This window comes from Musca vetustissima, unplaced genomic scaffold (genome assembly GCF_032173495.1).
Source record: "Musca vetustissima isolate MV318-11 ecotype Yass unplaced genomic scaffold, APGP_CSIRO_Mvet_v1 utg63189, whole genome shotgun sequence".
Taxonomy (NCBI): domain Eukaryota; kingdom Metazoa; phylum Arthropoda; class Insecta; order Diptera; family Muscidae; genus Musca; species Musca vetustissima.
Window position 1 is genome coordinate 147599 of NW_026879638.1, and position 23232 is coordinate 170830.

Below are 23232 nucleotides of genomic sequence, written 5' to 3' on the forward strand. Positions count from 1 at the left end.
CTCTCTCAATCATTGTTCGACCCTTAATTATGAAGTAATTACTTAGTTCTCCGTACAAAATTTTCTGAGCGAACACCGACTTTTGTACATTGTTCAATTCGAATCACTCTCTGAATAACCAAGAAATTTGTCCCATCCCTAACAATTGAGAGTATTTATCGGAAATAAATAAATTTTGACAGCATGAAAATATTTATAAAATTTTCAAACGTTTTCAGTAAACTTGAAAATGATGAATGAAAAGTAAAAAATTGTATAGTTTTATATATGCAGCAGGATGTTTTCTACATAATGCAATATGCATTACATTCCCCTTGGTTCCAATTAGCGTGCAAAACAAGAAACAAATGTTAGGAAACTCAAACAAAATATTCTCCAAATTTTTAAATGTGACAGTATGTGACATTTGAATTGAGAAAATATAAAAATGTATTACAAACAACAAAATTTTCAGAAAAAAGAAACATGAATGAAAAGTAAAAAAAGAAACAAATTTTAAAAAGAAAATTTTGATGAAATGAATTAAGAATAGTGTTTTATGAACAGGTTAATTCATGTAGGTAATTCTAAGAGCAAACTACGTTGTTCGAATGTCCGTCAGAACATGGTATTACATTACAATTGAATTTTACTATCTTTCAGTTTTTTTAATGCTCCATCCATTTCGTCCCACTTTTTTATATTTTCAAATATTTGTTTATTATTTTGCTAGAAACATTTCATAAATTGTTCATCTGATTTTAAAATAGCTACAGCGCCAACTAGCACTCAACCAGATTGAAACGAAAAATATTTTCGTGTCATCAAAAAAATGATGCACGCAAAACAAGAAATCGGTTTCTAACGGCCTTTAGAATTGCATAAAAGAACAATTACTAATCAAAATTATTAAAAATTAAACAAATTAATCTCTTTTATACCGATGAATATCTGCACTTTTTTAATCTAACTAAAAATCGCTCAAAAAACAACTAGTTTTTAACTAGTTAAAAAATAACTCTACTGACCCGCTCATCAAAATATAAGTCAGTTGGCCTAAAGAAAATTTACAAATATATAAATGTTTTTGGTTAATATGGTTTATATCTTTGCTATTGTCTACCACAAAAATATGTTTGTGAACGCCAAATAACTATAAATAGTGTTTGTGTGTCACCCTGTAATTTCGATAAACAACATGTTATCGAAACAGCTGACTTTGACTTGCACCATTCAATACCAAAAGTCGACTTACATATCCCAGCAAAAAACATCCAAAGACCACATAAATGAGGGATATTCCCCAATTCAATTCCAAAAAACCCCTCAATCCCCCGTATTTGTGTGCGGTTATAAAACACTGCTGACTTCGTCTCTGATGGACAGTTTTCGGAAACTATTCTCAACGGTCAGTCGCAAATAAAAAAAAAAAAATGTCCAAGGAAAAGAAGAAATTGCAAGAGGAGTTGCGGGAGATAATCGGCAGCGATGAATATCCGGACGTTCAGCAAATAAAGATATGCAATTTGACCGAAAAACAATTGGTGAAAATGTTAATGGAAAGGCAAATAGACATTAAATATCCCATTGATCGTTCGTTGTGTGAAGCTCAACTTGTAAGTGTCATAGATGGGTATACCGTTGTGTTAGTCGATATGGTAAAAATAGATTCCCTATCGGTGGAACAGTTAAAAGAAGCATTGGCTAAATTGCCAAAACCCAAAAAAAAAACGATACGTGAAATACAACAAGAATTGGCGGAAAACTGTGGCTATGGCAATGACATCATTTGGGATCAGTAAGTAGTCTATTAATATTTAAACAAATGCGTAATTACTGTGTTCACGATGACGTTGCATGTAGTGGCTCAAAAAGTGTACGGAACAGTTCCTCGGACGGCTCACAAGAAAGACGTGACCTTAAAAAGTTTAAATGAGTATTATACGCCCACGGGCTTAAAAATAGATTTTTTAAAATGGCGGTTGTTAAGCGTTCGCTTAACTAACACGTGTGTTTTCAAATACGGATAACCTATAAAGTCGGAGTCGTTCAACAGAATCCAAACAGCTGCGCATGTAATTTTTAGATTTCGTAAATTTAGTAACAAAAGAAGATGCTTCCCGCAACTATGTGACTCCTTCACAGTAGAAGAGTTCACTGATACACACGGCTTAGTCTGAACATTGTGGTCAAATTCTTAAAGAAGATCGAAGTCAACCTGTAAAACACAAACCACCATCTATGGATAAAGTCAAATTCGTAGCTTAAGCTACACATGGATACATGGCTCTGAACATTCTAACACCAAATAGGACGTGAGCCAAGGAGGAGAGGAGTTAATTGGAAAAAGAAAAAAAAGTGTACGGAACTGCAGAATCAAGGTATGAGAAATGTGCGCCTTTTGCTAGTGGTGCATTCAGTCGATCAGATATTTTTAGAAACATTTTTATATCATTCGCCACACTGTGGTACAGGGTATTGTGTCTTTGTGCATATGTTTGTAACAGGCAAAAGGAAACAAAATAGACACATGGTTCCTTTTGAGAATATGCATAGAATCACTTTTTAAGTCGATTTATGCATGACCTGTCTGTCTGTGCATGTTAAATTGTAAACAAAGTGCATATAGGTCATTGACTCCGTAACCGTTCGCAATCAAATTTTTGGTTGATGAGTGCAAAAGTTATCGAGCTTTAAATTACGCCGTTTATTATATTGACCAAAAACGTTGATATATATCTTCCTTTGTAAAATAAGAATATGAAATATGAGAAAAATTATAAAAATATAGGAGATTACTTCATTATTTTCATTATATTCATGACATACATCCACCTAAAAATTAACATAAAAATATCAAACCGCTACACAAGTCTGTGTAGCGGTTTGTAAATTACAGCGACAACTAAACAAGATATTGAGGAAAATTATTTGTTTTTGTTTCGAAGAAATAATGTCATCATATTTATTTTTTTAATTTTATACAAAAAAAAAAAAAAAAAAAAAAATTCAGAAAAAATGTTGGGGTTAATTTTCTATTTTATCCGAATTTCACCGGAAAATTGGCATATATAAAAATAATCACTTCTTCTGTATAAGTATTATAGCAAGACCCTTCCAATAAATCCTGGGGTTCTATAATAAAGAATAAATCTTAAAATAAATCTATATTACGAAATATACATTTTCGAAAACTCCATATGCCATTAACGCGCATACGATTTCGGTTTGCAACCTAAAAAAATACATCGATCTTTATCTATTTAAATGCGGTCCATTAAGAACCATGGATGACCCAACTCACACTATTTTTGAGATAAATTGGGTATATCTCTGTTTCGACTGAAGTTTTTAAAGTTCTGTTTTCGACCGTATCAGGTCATTATATGATCCACAAAAAATGGAAATAAACCCGCGATATTTTCAAAAACATATTTTTGCCAAATTTCGTGATTTTGGAAAACCAGTTCCCGCCGTTCTAGTAGATAGATTTTCACGAAGAATGTTTTATATCATCCGAAGCGTAAAAAACCTTACTGATCGCGAGTACCCATATCATTCAATTGACAGATCTAAAAATAGGGTTTTTTTTTTAAATTTGATCGCACAAAAATTTCACCTTTGGATAGTATTACTCTAAAGCTGTGCATACTACATACACAAAATGTATATTAAATTACTCAGATTCGCGACTACAATAATCGTATAATAGATTTTTAGAAATTGCTGTTTGCGTATCAAAGCTAGATGTAAAATTAAAAAAACACTCAAAATCGAGCTTTAAAATGTCAGCATTATTTAAAGGTAGATGCTGATAAAATTTAAAAAGTAATACATAAGAGACGTAGACCCCATTTTGCAGCCTTCTAGTTTTACTTTGACACGAAGACCGTGAAATGAGTGGCTTATATAGAGTACATAAAAAACTGGTTCGCCTCAACCTGTTTTTACACATTTTTTGCATTAAAGTAGACACAGCAAATAAAGTTTGGAGGTCAATATCATGAAAAGTTTGAAACGACAGATCAATTAACCCAAAATTATTATCTTTTTTTTATATATGTACTTAAGTAGTTCCCGAGTTATAAAGAAGCGAACCTCCGCTTCAGCTATGTTAAAAAATTGGAAATATTATATGTTCGTCCGATTTAATGTAAATGATGGACCAAATTCCTTATATATCTTTCGATGTGCACGAAATTTGACACAGTTCACTTAATTGAGTCTAGAATGATGTGGGTTAAGTTTCGTGAAAATCGGTTCAGATTTAGATATAGTTCCCATATATATTTTCTTCCGATTTTAGGGTTATGGATCACCAAAGTACCTATATCTCTTTCGACTTCCACGAAGTTAGGCACAGTATAGTATATAGACGTTATTCAGTCTAGAATGATGTGTGCAAAGTATCGTGAAAATTGGTTTAGATTTACTATAGCTCACATATATCTTTTCGCCGATTTAATGTAAATAATACACAAACGCCCCGAATTTAACGTAGTAACAACCCTGCATGGCATGAATTTCTGATATGGCAACATATTATATCCCAACAAACCAAAAGTATTGAGAATAATATTATATTAAGCTTACCAACACAAGCATTAAACTTGAAAAAGTCTTGAGAAAATCTTGAGAAATGTTTATTAATAATTGTAGAAAAATCAAAACGGAACCCTTATGATACAATTACTTGTGTAATATTACTAAAAGCTTATTCTTGCAATTATAGAATAATAGCCTAGACAGATGACAGCCTTAATTTGCATTAACTGCCTTAATTCAAATTAACTTGTACATTATCCTCATTTTTATGTGTTGTTAATGCACAAAATCAAACTGAATTTATACTGAATTAGGCAATTTCAATATGGCAATGCTGTCGAAAATTAATTGTTTCTTGTCAAATTTATTTATATTTATGAAAATAAAAATATGAAATGAAGGCAAATTTCAACCATTTTTTAAATTGGGAGCTGTTTTGCTAAGATGAGAGTCGCTATTCCTCCTTTATGTCATGTATATATCTCCTAAAGATGTAATCCCGAAAAATATCGAAACAAATGTAAAAAGTGTTCATACTACACACAGACAAACGTTTGTTTTGTAGCAAAAAAATGTTTCGTAAATGCAGAAACTCTCGTCTGTCAGGGGTAAATATTAATTCAAATTAAGAATTTTTTAATGCAAATTAAGGCTGTCGTCTGTCTATGGTATAAGCTTACAAATGTAATATTATCTTAACTAGTGTGTATATAAGCTTACTCATCTCAATATTTTTATAAGCTTGATAATAATAAGCAAATAATGCAATTCATTATTCATGTGTTAATTCAAATTTTATTATATTCAATTTTATTTGTACAGCTTAATGTTAAAATTATAGTAAAACAAATTATAGTTAACAAAGTAAAAAATAGTTTCATATTTCATTGGGTTTTTTAATTTATAATTGTCTCGAAGCTTGCCCCGATTTTTGGCAAATTGAAGAAATGTGCGGGTGAGGTCTTCAGTGATCCCAATAGACAATGCTGCACCTATAAATATTAAAAAATATTAATAACATTGTATTTAAATTTTGTATTTACTTACTTTTTATTGCCATTGTTGTGCACAGATTTCTAACACTTTTTGACTCTATGAAAATGCACGTCCGTCCGCTCGCTTAACAAACTTTGCAATGAATTTACAGCCAAAAGAAAACAACACAAAATCCATGATATTAACTAACGGTACCAGTTTATAGCTGACGCGTGGGCAAACGACGACAGCGTCGATTAAAAAACTATTGAGAATAAGAAGGTTTTCTCAATCGTCAGATTGAATTATACTTGAGAAACAATTGTGTACAACAATAGTTTCTCAAGCATAGTTGAGTATTGCTTGTAAATTCACATTTAAAAAACTATTGAGAATAATAAGTTTTTCTCCATAGTCAGATTTCTTTAACAACACTTGAGAAACATTTGTGTACAACAATAGTTTCTCAAGCATAGTTGAAAACTGTTTGTAAATTCACATTTTAACAACATTTTTTTAATATTACTAAAAAAAGCTTAAGAACAACTATTATTATAAGCTTGTTCTCAAGTGGTATTGAGATTTGATTACTGAATGGTATGTTGGGATAATTCTGGTGTGTGTTCTGAGTTATGTCTATGTATGCGTAATTTCTGTTTTAGGGGAAATGCGGGGTTCCCCGAATTATTGAAAAAGTAAAAATGTACATAATGTATTGTACACACAATTTAGTTCCTATTTGACAATTATAATTGAAAGACCGTTAGTTTTTGCTGATTTTTAACAAGTGCTAAGTAAAATAAAGTAGAAGCTCATATAATTTTGGTAGACCAATAACAGGTTAGTTTCAAATTTTGAAAGCATCTCTAATTAATGAAGGTCTTGATCTCGCTACAAAATTAGGTAGTCATTTTGAACAACATGATCATGACGAGGAACGAGCTGCCAAATTTCAACGTGAACTGAAATCATTAATGGCATCTTACAGGGAAGTTTATAATGGGTTAACGCGAAATAAAACTCAATCTAAGATAAGTGATTTCGTTCAAAAATCTACAGATGTCCCAACACAGTCGGCTAGAAATGATAATGATCAACAAAATCATTCCAGTGATGGCAGTGATATTGTAGTCTTTCGCAAACGTTTACGTTTATAATCAGACAGTGACAATAAATAAAATTGTTTAATGTTTAAATTTTTCTTATGGTTGTACTTTATGCTTTTTAAGTTTTTTGGCAATAAATTTCTGGTATTATTTTTTTATGAAATCTAAATTTTAATTTATGTTATTATAATTTAGTTTATTTAATAAATTAAAACGAAAATAAATTCTTAAAATAACTACAATATTTTTTTTATATTATTTAGTCTAATTTTAACTTATTTTTTGAGGTCTAGAACCAATCTATTATTTTTGTACTTGGCCAGTATCTTTTTTTTTTACACGAATTTCTCGGGAACCATTCTATCGTGTAAAAACAGAATTCGGTGTATTTAAAACATTTGTGTAAATTTCATATTATTCATTATTGTATCTATTATCAATTTTACAGATTGAGCAAGAAGGATAGCGCAATTATGAAATCCAAAATCAAACAACTAATACCAGATCAAGAAACCGGCCAAAATAGCATCGATAAAATGCGTGAAAGCATCTTTGAAAGTCTATGGGCTCAAAGTATGTATTACAGATATATATATATATATATACAGTGGTGGTCACAGAATTAAAACATTTACTGTGGTAAACATATATTGATCAGCCCTCGATTCGTTTGAAGTATTTTTGAAAATTTTTTATTTCAGAACACTTCGATTTACTGCACTTAAGAGATTTAGTGTGAAAATAGAAAATTTTTGCATGCAATTTTTCCATAAATAACGGTTTTTATGAAAATACATCGACTTTGAAGTGGCCATATAATTAAAACATTGTGTGGGATTTTTTACTTTACTGCATTTTTTGAAAATATTTTTAGAAAATCTCTTTAATTTAGTTAAATTTTGTGAACCCAGCACCGATAAAATCATTTACAGAAAAAAATTGTTGAAAAAATCTGTAAAATCTATCAAAATTGCCAACAATTTGTACAGTACACCTTACGTTCAGAAAATCACCCTAATTATAGAAAATAAAGGTCCGAATGCACCAGAAATTGCTAGAATTAGTAGAAAACAATAAATAATTTTCAAATTAAAGAAATATTTGAAATAAAAATTCAAAAAAATGGAATTAACCTAAAGAAACTATTCAATTTCAATAGTCTTTACTGAAGAAGGCCGGAATATGTTTGCAGTATGTGAGAAAAAATCGATTGATATTGGTATTTATTATATCAAATCGACTGTTCGAGTAGTACAGAATATATTTTATCAAAAAATATATCTGTCAGAACAGAACGAACAGAGATCAACGCCTAGGTTGACGAGTAAAAGTTTCTGGCATACAGCAGCATTTTTCATGTTCAACACAAGACTTCAAATATTTTTCAAACTGTAAAATTTTTACTTCCTTGATATTAAAATAGATTAAGTGGAAGTTATTCGATTCAAAAAATATTATTTTGGAAAAATATTGTCATGTTCAATAGATTTTAAGGGTCAAGAGTTGACCATCAAACATGCTGCTGTGTGCCAGAAACTTTTACTCGTCAACCTAGGCGTTGATCTCTGTTCGTTATGTTCTGACAGATATATTTTTTGATAAAATATATTCTGTACTACTCGAACAGTCGATTTGATATAATAAATAACAATATCAGTCGATTTTTTCTCATATACTGCAAAAATATTCCGGCCTTCTTCAGTAAAGGCTATTGAAATTGAATCGTTCCTTTAGGTTAATTCCAATTTTTTGAGTTTTTATTTCAAATATTTCTTTAATTTGAGAATTATTTAATGTTTTCTACTAATTCTAGCAATTTCTGGTGCATTCGGACCTTTATTTTCTATAATTAGGGTGATTTTCTGAACGTAAGGTGTACTGTATAAATTGTTGGCAATTTTAATAGATTTTACAGATTTTTTCAACAATTGTTATCTGTAAATGATTTTATCGGTGCTTAATTCACAAAATTTAACTAAATTAAAGAGATTTTCTAAAAATATTTTCAAAAAATGCAGTAAAGTAAAAAATCCCACACAATGTTTTAATTATATGGCCACTTCAAAGTCGATGTATTTTCATAAAAACCGTTATTTATGGAAAAATTGCATGCAAAAATTTTCTATTTTCACACTAAATCTCTTAAGTGCAGTATATCGAAGTGTTCTGAATTAAAAAATTTTCAAAAATACTTCAAACGAATCGAGGGCCGATCAAAAAATGTTTAGCACAGTAAATGTTTTAATTCTGTGACCACCACTGTATATATAGCATTTCCACATTAAATGAAACCTTTTACAAATTAAATGAACCCTTTTCCAAATTAAATGAAACCTTTTCCAAATTAAATGAAACCTTTTCCAAATTAAATGAAACCTTTTCCACTTGAAATGAAACCTTTTACAAATAGAATGAAACCTTTTCCAATTGAAATGAATGAAACTTTTTCCAAATTAAATGAAACCTTTATTCTTATCTAAGGAAATATAATATTTGCACTAATTTTAAACCAGTATTTGAAAATTAAATCAAAGAATATTAACAAATTTAGTTGTATGGCTATGTAATTAACATAAATATTCTTTAATTCGGATTGATTTTCTCAAAAAAAAAAAAAAAAAAAAAAAAAAAATTCTATAAATAATTTAAATCTGCATTGACACTGGAATTAGAAACGATTGTGTGATGTACAACTCCCGCGTTGTTTATTGCTGCAATTATAGTGACATTACGACCTCTGACCGTAAGCAACACAATGTGTGCTCTTGTTCCTTGTCTTGAACGGGCTTGGGTTCTTCGTATGTGAAGATTAAATCCACACTCATCAATGAATATTAACAGCTAACTCAACATCGGGTTAATCAAGTACACACAGTGGAAATGTATATATATGCAAATATGCCTACACTACATAAGGCCGGCCAATTTCAAATAATAATTAAAAAACACAAAACACAAAAATTTTCTCCTTCTAGGCGTATTTTTGATAAAATGTCCAAAGAAACAATACGCATTCGCGGTGATACCCAAGGAAAAATTGATATAATACGAAATATTAATAAAATACCAGATCGTCAATTTTCTCAAAAAAAAAAAAAAAAAAAAAAAATTCTATAAATAATTTAAATCTGCATTGACACTGGAATTAGAAACGATTGTGTGATGTACAACTCCCGCGTTGTTTATTGCTGCAATTATAGTGACATTACGACCTCTGACCGTAAGCAACACAATGTGTGCTCTTGTTCCTTGTCTTGAACGGGCTTGGGTTCTTCGTATGTGAAGATTAAATCCACACTCATCAATGAATATTAATTTTTCTTCTTGTTGGGGTATCAATTTTGTAAAGTCTTGAGCATATTTTTGTCTCAAGCCTAATGTTCTGGAGTCATTCATTCGTTCTATTTTAATAGAGGTCATCTTCAACGAAATTTTTAATTTCTGTAATCCATTTTCTATGCAGCTTGTGGAAATATTTATATCATTTTCTCTCAACAGTTTAGTTTTTATGGCTTTGAGGGTAATTCCAGGTTGACTGTCTATATAGAACTCGATCAGACTTGTGGTGTCAACAACTTAGTTTTATTTCCTCCACGCTTATTTTCCTTCAATGTTCAAATACACAAGCGACATGACATAAAAAATTTGATCGAATCCAAAAGATGCAACCTTAAATTCTTACCGCCTTATTCTCCAATCGAAAATGCATTTTCAAAAATAAAATTATGTCCAAGAGCTGAGCTGTGTGACGTTTCAATGGAACATAACATTGTTGATGTAATCGAGCGATGTATTCAAAAGCTTACTCGGCAAGATTGTTCTAACTACGTTATGGACATGGTTTTGAAAATCCCACAAGCTGCAAGTCGGGAACCCCTTCATTAAGATAAGCAGTTACCTTATCATCAACAATTTATTAAGTCAAATATGTATTTCGCATTTAGGACCGGGTATTCAATTCCTGTTCTTAAATATTTATTTATTAAAATATTTGTTTAAAATTACTACAAATATTATATTTCCTTAGATAAGAATAAAGGTTTCATTTAATTTGGAAAAAGTTTCATTCTATTTGTAAAAGGTTTCATTTCAATTGGAAAGGGTTCATTCTATTTGTAAAAGGTTTCATTTCAATTGGAAAAGGTTTCATTTAATTTGGAAAAGGTTTCATTTAATTTGGAAAAGGTTTCATTTAATTTGGAAAAGGTTTCATTTAATTTGGAAAAGGGTTCATTTAATTTGTAAAAGGTTTCATTTAATGTGGAAATGCTATATATATATATATATATACAATTATTAAAATAAAAAATTATTTAGTAAACAAAAAAATCGATTAAAATATAATTTTTAGGAAAATATACAAATGGAAATTCCGTGACCTACATTTTTTATGTCATGGTAACAGATGAGGAAGATTTCGCTGCTGCACCAAATTCTACAAAATATTCATGTCATCCGGTTTTTCGTTGTAGAAAATGTGTTGGTAAGCAAAAACATTATTGGTGGGTTAGTGGCTATTCACTGTTCAAATTTAGGGTTCCGTCGCGGATTGGTTTGAAAATTTTGCCATATTTAGCTTCTGATTACAACCATATATGTGTAAATATATGTAGCTTTATTGCGGAAGTCCATACTTCCGTAAAAATTTTTAAAACAATCCGCGACCGGGCCTTGATCTGCAATATTTTCATCTTCATTTTTTTTTATAATTTCAGACAATAATAATAGCAGTACATGTTGTATGGTGTATGTCGATGAAACAGGTCGTGTTTATCAAAATTGGCAGTCGTTTGTGGATGACAATGTATTGCCGGCCGGTACAATGATATCGCCACGCCGTGGTGTTTATAATTTCTATACAAATGGCAATGTTATTTTGGATGTTTATTCCACACCGAACGCTAGACCGGGAGCAAAAGTTATGAGTGCAGCACAAACTAGTACCGCTGTATTGGGTGTGGGTGCTGCCTGTGTGCCAATAGCTGCAGCACTTACTTTACCCGTTGCCGCTCCGGTAATGGCCGCAGCCGGAATAGTCGGTTTGGGTGTCGGTGCCTTTTCAACAGTAACATCAGCATTGAATTTGAATGATCGTCGCAAACACGAGCAATCCATAAGCATTACAGATAGTCAAGCAAGGGCCAGTTATTTGGGTATTGCTGGTGGTCTTCTTGGTATGGCAGCTGCTGGTGCTACACGATTTTTAAATCATATGGCTGCTGCAGGAAAAGCCACGGCGGTAAGTTGTAGATTATTATTCAATTTTTAAAATTATTTCTCTATTTCCATCGAATGTTGTCCCCATATATTTTGTAGGGAATTGAAGTCATTGTTAACGGCATTAATATATCAACCATACTTGTTTCGGGAACTGGCATCGCAAATGGTGTTTTGGATATAATATTTGTAAGATGATTTTGGCTGCATATAAAAAGTTGTACACATTTAAACTTACATGTATGTATTAATTCTTAACAGAAATACAAAGATGATGATACAATTTCGACATTGGATGTATTACAATTGTCGGCTTCCTTGGTGTTGTTTACCCATTCAGTCTATAACTTCCAGTTGGCATCACAAATTGCAAATGAGGCACGCACAAATTCAATTAAAAGTTACCGTGAAGCTTTAAGTAATCGTCAGAGGTGAGTAATAAAAAAAGTTAGCCATCGAGCTAACTCAACATCGGGTTAATCAAGTACACACAGTGGAAATGTATATATATGCAAATATGCCTACACTACATAAGGCCGGCCAATTTCAAATAATAATTAAAAAACACAAAACACAAAAATTTTCTCCTTCTAGGCGTATTTTTGATAAAATGTCCAAAGAAACAATACGCATTCGCGGTGATACCCAAGGAAAAATTGATATAATACGAAATATTAATAAAATACCAGATCGTCAATACCTGAATGATCTATTCAAAGTGAATAAGCGACTAAACGAAGCGAAAGTACGTCCGGCATTTGGGAAATCCGGCGAAGGAGTTGTGTTAAATAATGAAATGCCAGTTGAAACAGCAGTTCTAAGACAAAATGTTAATATATTGGAACAAGTGTCACAACCAATACCAGCAGGACATTTGGATAATAACGTTGCGACGAACCAAGCAACTGCTGCACGGCTTTTCCTTAATTCCGGTTCCGGTCAAAATACCGCACTCAATTTGGAAGATACTTTAAATGACAATGGTGGTTCTTCTCGTAGAACAGTGGAAATACTTCAGGATTTAGGTGTGAAGTTACCAAACGGCGCTATAATTGAGCTTTTTCGATTTGGTGTAAAGTTTCTAACAAAAATTGCCGATGGTGAAAAATTTCAAGATGTCATCGAAACCATGGCTTCAAAACTTCCGGAGAAAGTAATCCTTTTTGTCCTGGACCTAACACAATATTTCATGGAAAATATATTGGATCAAATTGTTTATGTCTTACAGTTTTCCATATCTACAGAGTCGGTTTTATATCGTATTCTTAAGTATATACTAACCAGATTACAGCATTTTACCTACGAACAAATTTTTACAAAACGCCAGGAAATATTAAAATACCTGAAAGAATATTATTTGTCATTAAATTCCAATAATGTTGGTGCTAGAACTCGATGCAGTAATTGCAATGGTTGTTATTGGTTGTTGGTGTGAGTTGTAAAAAAAAACACCAATCGAATCTAACTAAATGTAATGAAATAACCATGACTTAACTTGGTGCCTTATGACCCCATACACCAGAAGGAATGCAGGACAGCCTTTGAAATAGTAAAAGTTTGTTTCTTTAAAAATAAAGTTTTGAAAACAACAATGGATAATCGGGTGTACGGGCCACTTTTTTATGCACAAATTTTATACACAAATGGTAGAAATAGCAATTATATCAGATATAGATTTAGTGCAAATATCAGAGAAAGTATAGATGTATTTGTATAAGATATTATGTGAGTTGTAACTTAAAAACAAAAATATATATCCATGTCATAACTTGGTGCCTTACGACCCCATACACCACAAATTACATTTGTAAATTTTTGTTTCTTTAAGAATGGTTTTTAAGAAAGTTCAACAAAACGGATAGTATAATGTGTGTGTGTAGGGCGCTTCATTTACGCACACAATTTACACACAAAATGTAGAAAATAGCAATCATATCGTATATAGAATAATACAATGTTTTGTTTTATTAATGTATTTATGCTACTAATAAAGAATATCGAAGATTAATAATAAATTGAAATTATTTACTTAAAAGGAACCCCCAGTAAAGTAATGACACAAATCGGGCGCTTTTTAAAAGCATGAAATGCTCTTAAGTATTATAAAATAAATACACCTATAGACAAAAGTGTTATTTTGATATTCAAAGAAATAATGGTATGGACCTTAGGACCATACCTTTTGATCAAAATTTCTATCATTTAGGGCGAGATTGTTGAAGGACTATAGTGGACACTTGATCGACTTTTGCAAACTGTTTGACTGTATATTTTGGTTTGAGATAACCAATTGGCAAATTATGACAGTCGATACTGAATGAGTTTTTATTCGATAATAAAGTTCGATACGAGGTTCGTTCGTTTTCTCAATAATTTAATTTGATTTATTTCGCTTTTTTGAAACAAAGCCTAAATGACCATTGATAGTTACACAATACAACAATTATTTAAGCTCCTCTTACACCTAGCATAAACTTAAATAATAAAGCATAAAAATAATTTAAAATTTGCATATATATATACGTCAACTACTCAAAACAATATATTAGAATAATTATAATAAAAAATATGACATTGCAAAATGTTGTTCGTTTACCGAAAAGTCCAGTAAAAGAGAGTGAATTGAGAGAGCAGATTTGACAGTTGTGTTACTGAGTATTTGTAAGAGTATAAGTAAGAATTTTCTTCCACCGTCAGCTGATATTTAATCAGCTGTTTTGTTAACAAACAACAATATTGTTCTCAAGCAAATTTATTGTTTTGTGAATTTTATATTTATTTTGTATCATTGAACATTAAAATGGGTAAAGAAAACTTTAGAATTCATAATACACATAAATTTTCCGCTTGTTTTCCATTTTTCTACGAAAAATCTTTTCTCCTTTTTTGTATGAGCCAAATTGTTTCTTGTTTTAATCACCTGTGGCTATACAACCTTTTTACTGGATGTCGTTCATTTACTTTTTTTGCAATTTTCTCTCTTGAAACCAAAAATTCTTCTTTTACTCTCTGCAAATTCTTACTTAGTATATGTTACTGGGAAAGTAAACGAATGGACTTACGATCGTACCTAATGTAACGAACCATCCGATCGGAATTGTTTAAGAAAATTTATGCATTTGTTTTTGAGTAAAAACATCAAGAGAGAAAATTGCAAAGTAAACGAAAAACATCCAGTAAAAAGATTGTATCGACACAGCTGATTAAACAACAAATAACTTAGCACAAACAAAAAACATTTTTTTTTTTAAATGGATAACAAACAAAATGGAAAGAAATCAATTTGCATGAGAACAATTTTGTTTACAAAACATCTTGTAATATCAAAATGAAACACACACCAAATATTATAGAATCGATAAGAAAAAGTTTTAATGTATTCAAAGAAATTTTTTCCAAGACTGACAATTATATATTTTTCTAGAACATAAGAAACCTAGTTTTCTTTCATATATAAAATAATAATTCCAAAACTAAGTTGATTGAAACAAGTATTTCAACACCCCCTCTCAATCAACTAATCCGAGCTTTAACCGCATATTCACATATTTCGTAGCATCAGTGGATTTTGTGAAAATATCTGCCAATTGCTCTTCCGTATTGATGTGCTCCACAGCAATTGATCCGTTCATAATATGATCCCTTATAAAATGGTGTTTTACATCGATGTGCTTCACACGTTTACTTTCTAAATTATTTGCGATCCCAATACATCCGTTGTTATCTTCGTATATTTTTAGTTTGTATTTTTCATCTATTTCCATGAGATATTGCATAACTCCCCGTATCCACACAGCTTCTGTTGTAGCCATACTAAGAGCCACATATTCCGCCTCAGATGATGAAGTTGCTACAGTCTGCTGTTTCTTGCTACACCAAGACACCGTACATCCATACACTTTAAACACGTATCCACTCACAGATTTTCTGTCAACACTTTCCGATGCCCAATCTGAATCTGCAAACCCAATAATGGGTTCAGCTTCATATCTTTTAAACACGAGCTTAGCGGATGCTGTGCCTTTAAGGTACCTTGCAATTCTCTTTAGGTGTTGCCAATGTGTATCTGATGGATTTTCTTGATAACGTCCAATGTATCCAATTTGGTAACAAATGTCTGGTCTTGAACAAAGCATAATGTACATGAGACTTCCCAGAAGTTCCATGTATGGCTGTCCAGTTTGTTCCTTCTTTTCAGGTGCATGTAACTGTAAGCCCTTTTCCATCGGTGTCTTAACTGGATTACAATCTTGTAGGCCAAATTTCTCCAACACTTTTCTAATGCTATTCTCCTGAGATAAAGCCAAACAATCATTTTTGTTTACAAACTTTATACCTAGGAAATATTTAAGTGGTCCACAATCTGACATTTCAAACTTTCTGTTAACACTTTCTTTTAGCTGGTTGATGCTTACCAGTTTACTTCCAACTATAAGAAGATCATCTACATACAATATTAAATAAAGTACGTCATTTTTCTTCTTATTAATCTTCATATAGAGGCAGTAGTCATGTTTCGAACGTAGAAAACCCAGAGATGTAATAAAATCATTGAACTTATTGTTCCAGCATTTGGGTGCTTGCTTTAGTCCATAAAGAGATTTCTCAAGCTTGTAGCAAATACCCTTTTTGTAATTTACACCAGCAGGAAGAGCCATATATATGTTCTCATTTAAATGTCCATGCAGAAAAGCAGTTTTCACGTCCAACTGGTGAAAAAAATATCTATGTTGTATACCCACCGCTAATACTATTCGAAGTGTGGTCAACTTTGCAACAGGTGCATAGGTATCACTATACTCTACTCCATACTTTTGAAGATATCCCTTCACAACTAGTCTAGCTTTATACTTCACTGGGGTCCCGTTTTCACCTTCTTTTATTCGGAAGACCCACTTTGACGTCAACAACTTTGAGTTAGGAGGAGCGGCTACAATTTTCCAAACTTTATTTTTCTTCATTGAATTAAGTTCGTCCTCTACTGCCCTTTTCCATTGGTATGTATCTTCTCTGTTGAAAATATCTTCAAAGTTTTCTGGGACATTTTTATGTATTTTTTCTGCATTGAAGCCCGTTAAATAATCGAATAGTTTTGTTGGCAAACGATTTATTCTTCTACTTCTTGTAGCTTCTTGTTGTTCACCTTCATCAGAATTTTCAGACATCTGCCTTTCGTTTGTATGTTCAACAGCGCTTGATTCTTTGGTATGTTGGACATCGTTGTAATTTCTGGAAGAATCATCTTGAGGCATATCACATTCAGTCACAGCATCATCTATTTCTTCCCCCTCTTGCTCGTGACTGATTATAATATTCGTGTGTTCACTATTATCTTCTTGCAAAGCAAATGGGTAACATTCCTCATCGAATTTTACGTCACGTGCTAATACAACTATTCTGTTTTCAACATCCCACAGCCGGTAGCCATTAGGTGCATAACCAATCATTGCCATTTTCTTCCCTTTAGGATCTAATTTCTTTCTTTTTGTATTTGGGATCCATACATAGGCCTTACACCCAAAAACTTTTATTTTTTCTAAAGACGACTTTCCATTGTACCATATTTCTGCAGGAGTTACTTTACCATCAAGAGCTCGGGTCGGACATCTATTTAAATGTATACAGCTGATAGTGCAGCTTCATTCCATAAGTATTTTGGACTGCCAGAATCTAGCAACATTGATCTAATCTTCTCAGTCACAGTGCGATTAAATCTTTCAGAAACCCCATTCTGTTGGGGCGTATAGGCAATAGTTGGTTCTACCTGGATACCCTTTTCCTTGTACCATTTCTTCTGGTCTGCAGATAAATATTCTGTGCCTTGATCAACTGTTAGCTTTGAAATTTTATACTGAGGGAACATAGCTGTGAGCAACGCCTCAAAACCTGAGATTTCTTCTTTATAAAAAATATCATTGCGAAGTGAGAATAATCATCTATGAAGGAAACGAAATACTTGCAGCTATCCCATGATGTAGGTGTTATAGGACCGCACACGTCGGAGTGAATTCTTTCAAGTATTCTTGTGGATCTCTGTCTGGTGCCGACATTGTTTCGCTTCGACACAAATGTCACAAAAACCTAGATCTTTTGTATTTAGACTTTCATTTAGGAGGTTCATACTCTTTAATTTTCCCATTCCTGATATTCCTATGTGACCTAATCGTTTGTGCCACAGTGTAACATTGTTAGTGCTACATAACATAACTGAACTTGAGATAAGGCTTAAATAAAGTTCGTAAAGGTTTCCTATCAAATATGCAACGGCAATTTTGTCTTCTCCTTTCTTAATAATCACAGTACTGTTTTCGAAACTGACTGCTAATCCAGCTTTTGTAAGCTTTCGCACAGACAATAGGTTATCAGCCTTATTCTGGATATTTGCTAGTGAGATATCTCGCATGTAATTTTCGCTTTCACATTCTCGCCTTATTCTGAATGAATAGGGAGATGCAAAAATGAGAGATGCGGATTCGAGTTTTCGAAAATGGTGGTTGAAAGAAAGATTCGTGTTGCCATATCGTAAATTAAGTTGCAATGTGTGTGGCCATATTGTAATTTAAGTTGCAATGTGTGTTGCCCCATTGTAATTTAATTGTGTAAAATTTTTCAATATATTATTTATTGATTATTGTTATTAAAAATTTTTACTTTTTATTGTTATTTAAACTATATAGCAATACAAATGTGAAATATCAAGAATCCGCTGTATAAATGCTTTGTAATTAAAAGAAAATAAATTAAAGTTTGAAAATATGGCAACCTACAATATGGCATGTGAAACAGCTGTTCATTGTTTTGATGCAATTTGTTGCAACAACTACAATAGATTACAAATAAAAGAACATTTTTTATGATGGCAAAAACACAACGAATAATAGGAAGAAATCTGCGATTTAATTAATTAATTCACAGTTTATTATTTCACTACATAATTGTGTGCCTTTTTATTTAATCCCGATATTTTATCTCCCCAAATTCTTAAAGTGGCCTGTTATGTTATGATTTGCTTTTGAAAAAAATATTTTTTGTTCTTTCACAATTTTTATTTAAGTTTTTCACTGTTAAGCGGCTCATCAGGCAAATTTGGGTTTTCCATAATTTTTAAATCTTTTTTCTTGAGAGACAGATCCTCACCCAAAATGTCTGTATTTCGCCTCCAAAAATCAAACTCGACTTAAATATTCCTTATTACCTTCATACATTTCTTTGCAATACTTGGTTCAGCATGCATCGTTATCAATGGGATTTCCAATGGCATTTTATAGGTTGTTTTCCAGTTAAATATTTGCTTACTATCATTTATAATATTCTAAATCGTCATAGAATAAGTATTGTGTAAATATTTTTCATAAAAAGTTATTATTACTTATGTTTTTGTAGTCAACTCCCTTTAAATTTATTAGCGAAAACTTTCGCACAAAATTTCATCTCATTCTCCTACTCCCTGTAATTCAGAATACCTAATTTTTCCCCAACTTCATTCAGAATAAGGCGAAAGCGAGAATGCGAAAAAATTCACAGGAAAATGTTGTCCAGAATAAGGCGAAGGGAAAGAGCGAGTAAATTCACATGGAATTGACATCCAGAATAATGCTGTATCTCTCAGATCAGGAGTGTACAACACATCTTTCATATAGAATTCAACTCCTTTATTGCTAGTGCCTTTTATTTCGGCTACATAATTTGCGATTATAGATTGACTATTTTTCGCTACATTTATTTCAACCGGAGAGCTCATTTTTTCCATCGATGAGAAGTAGAATTTTTAGCCATATGATCGCTGGCACCCGAGCCATATGATCGCAGGTACCAGAGTCCAATTTAAATGTGATAAATGGACCATTTTTTGACTTGACATTATCTCTTGTGTTAACCATAAAGGAAACAGATTTGGATTTTGCCGATCTTGCCTCTCCTTGCCAACAATCTTTAGCTTGATGGCCGAATTTATTGCAATTATAGCACTTACCGTTGAACTTCTTATTTTTCTTGATGAACTTTTGCTTGAAAATGCGGTCTTGTCACTTACTTCATTATGACGATCACAAAGTTTTGCTTCTTCAGACATTAATCGCTCCTTGACTATATTTAGATTCAATTTTTCATCATCTACGTTTTGAAGAGCTGTTACCAAAGGGTCATACTTTTCCGGTAGCGTAAGAAACAGTTGAGCCAACACATCTGAATCTTCCATTGTTGCACCGGCCAATTTCAATTGTCATACCAAGTTTTCGAATGATAAAATATGCGTTACAATTGAATCTCTGTCATTCAATCTTAACATGGTCAATTTCTTTCTTAACAGCAATTGATTTACGACAGACTTTTTGGCAAAAGCAGCATGCAGAGTATTCCACATATCGTTTGCACTTTCTTTATCTCGAATAAATCTTAAACAATCCGAATGCACAAAGCTTACAATTCGGTCCATTGCTTTCTTATCCTTCTTCCTGTATTCGGCTAAGGCAGTTGCATCTCTTGAAGGATTGCCGGTCAGAACATCCAATAAGTTTTGCGAGTCCAGGTGAATTTTTACACGGAACTGCCAGTCATCGAATCCTTCTCCTCTGAATTGAGGAATACCGTGAGTTTATTTTGCGTCGCCCATAACCTCTTGTAATATCAAAATGAAACACACACCAAATATTATAGAATCGATAAGAAAAAGTTTTAATGTATTCAAAGAAAGTTTTTCCAAGACTGACAAATATATATTTTTCTAGAACATAAGAAACCTAGTTTTCTTTCATATATAAAATAATAATTCCAAAACTAAGTTGATTGAAACAAGTATTTCAAAAAACAGCTGTTAGGTACAAGATAATTCTTACAGAGTAAATTTTTCTTTGTAAGTATTTGCAAATACGAACTAAAATTACATTTACATATACGATTTAAAATGGACTTGTTTAACCACATCCAGAAATACACCCTAATTCTTTACACATACCCATGGCCCAAGATCTGTTAATAAGGTCACCAAGATAGCACTCAATATCGGAATACAGCTGTTTTTTCTCAAGTCTAATGTCAAAAATTTCGACTTTGTTTACGTTTTCATAATGGAAGTCAATTCACAATAATGCATTTTGACAGCAAACTTCAGAGGTATCGATAATCAGCTGGTCTCCCTCGGTGACCTTATTTATAGGCCATGGCACATACCTTTAATCATGATCTAAATGCCGATCAGCTGATGTTTGTTAGTATACATACAAAATTATAAATTTACGCCAAAAATATTTGTTTGGAAAATAAAAAATAAATAATATTTATTTTCCGTTGATCTTTCATTTTTGTATTTAAAAAGAAAAAACATGTGAAAACAGCTTCAAATTTTGGTATATTGTGTGAGTGTTGTATTTTTTTGGTACAAGAACCACGTAGCATTTCAGTAGTATCATGATTTTGATCATGATTTAAAATAAACCCTGCCGCACGATGATTTAAATTTGTATGATAAATCATGGTAAATTCAGCCTGATTAAGAAAATAAACCCTGATTCAGCCTTTAATCATGATTAGATGTTATATGTAAATTCGTTTTAACACAACTGTCAAATCTGCTCTCTCAGTGCACTCTCTTTTACCGGACTTTTGGGTAAGCGATCAACATTTTGTAATAATTTTTAAAAATTTGTAGACAAATTCCACCATGATGCGGATTATGGTGTGTACGCGATCCCAACGAAAGGGGAGGTCGCCCCCTCGGTCGGCAGGGGTGAGGCGTGGGAACGTTCGAAAAAAAAGTAAATAAATAACAGCTGACAAATACATTTCAATTCATATTAATACTAGTATAAACAGTTAAGATTTGATATCTCGATTTACAAATCGAGTCGATTTAGAAGGCATAGTCTAGATTTTGTAGCATACAACTGTTTGAAGAAAGTGGATGATGTTAAGCAAACCATAGGTGGCAGGATCACGCATTTACACGGCCTTATTAGCTCGCCGGTGGGGTTGGGTTCATCAGCTGCCAAGTTTGTATTTCCACGGTACACAATTAATATTTCAATTAACAATTTATTTCGAGTGAATCGATATATGGATGAATTAAACGATAAATTATGATGAAAGTCTACAGAAAGATAGATTCAGATCTAAAGAAAAAGTATTAGAGAAAGAGGAAAATAATGGAGAGAGTGCGAAAGGGAAACATATCAAATGATTTAGAGCTACAGCTGTTTATGTGCTCTTAAGCCCTCCCGACCATGGTTACATTTATAAAGAATCCAAAAGAATAACATAATAGTTTCTTAGTAACCCCAGATTCATAGGTAGCAAACGCAGTTACAAGGGGAAATCAAAAAGTTATTTACTGATCTATTCTGAGTTCATAATGATGTTTATTTTCAGATCAATTGATTTTTCATAACATTTTAATGAAGATAATAGAATTTTAAATGGGGCTTGACTCATAAGGAAAACTTAACTGGTAAATATGATCTAGGAATACACATATTCGCAATTAAAAAATATACATAAATTGCATTCGAATCAAGTTGAAATAACAATTGTACTATATATAAAGGAAAAAAACTATCGATAATACATGCAAAAATCTTTTAAATAAAATTAGCGATAATACTACTAAAGGTAAAAATAGGTAGCAGTTATATAAATAACATTATAACCGCAATTGTATTTAAGAAATTCATAAGCTATTATTATATTTGCATTAATGTCTTACAATGCGGATCTTCTTTCATGAACAAAATTTGCCTGTATGATACCATTCTCAATTTCAGATAAAAAAATAGTAACAAATAAAGAATAATACAATATGGTTTCAATCCAAATAACTAATCATATCGTAATGTTTCGTTGTTTATCGTTCATTCGAACATACCTCCACGGTACCAAAAATTTATCATAACATTAGATCAAAACAAAATAAGATAATAAAAACTTACACTGATCATTTAGCGGCTCCCACGCAGAAAGTACTTTCGGCGAATTCAGAGTATGCTGGTTGACCACAATATTGTAATGTTACAACATGAAGTAATGCTAGCGAGAGAGGTATGTTATCTTAACATCAAGCAATGTAAAATATACAATCACGACAAAATTGAGATCGGCTGCTTAGCTTTGATTCTGTTATTGAGAGCGGCCTCTGGATTGTTCTCACATATCCATTCCTAGCGTTTTTTCTATTTCATCAAAGACTATCTCTTACATTACATACACCATGTAATGAAGAAGAATAGCCAAAGTCTTGGTAATGATCATTAATGCACAAAAAAAACATGTGTAACAGGCAATGTAAATGATGATCTTTGATGAAACGCAACGGTATCACTTAAAGTATAAATTAATGGAACTCTATTCATTTTTAATAATCATTTGATTATTAAAAATGAATAGATTATTATACCAATTTTGGTATAAAGAATATATGTAC

General features: G+C 31.9%; 1 protein-coding gene across 1 annotated transcript; it reads left to right on the forward strand.

Annotated features, from left to right (window-relative positions):
• Positions 1-1412: 1412 nt before the first annotated feature.
• On the forward strand, positions 1413-13264 carry LOC133324674 (uncharacterized). Its single transcript, XM_061533517.1, has 8 exons — positions 1413-1777; positions 7054-7178; positions 10957-11088; positions 11321-11844; positions 11922-12011; positions 12084-12253; positions 12417-13144; positions 13212-13264. The coding sequence occupies exons 1-8, from the start codon at positions 1413-1415 to the stop codon at positions 13262-13264; spliced, it is 2187 nt and encodes a 728-aa protein (XP_061389501.1).
• Positions 13265-23232: the final 9968 nt, after the last annotated feature.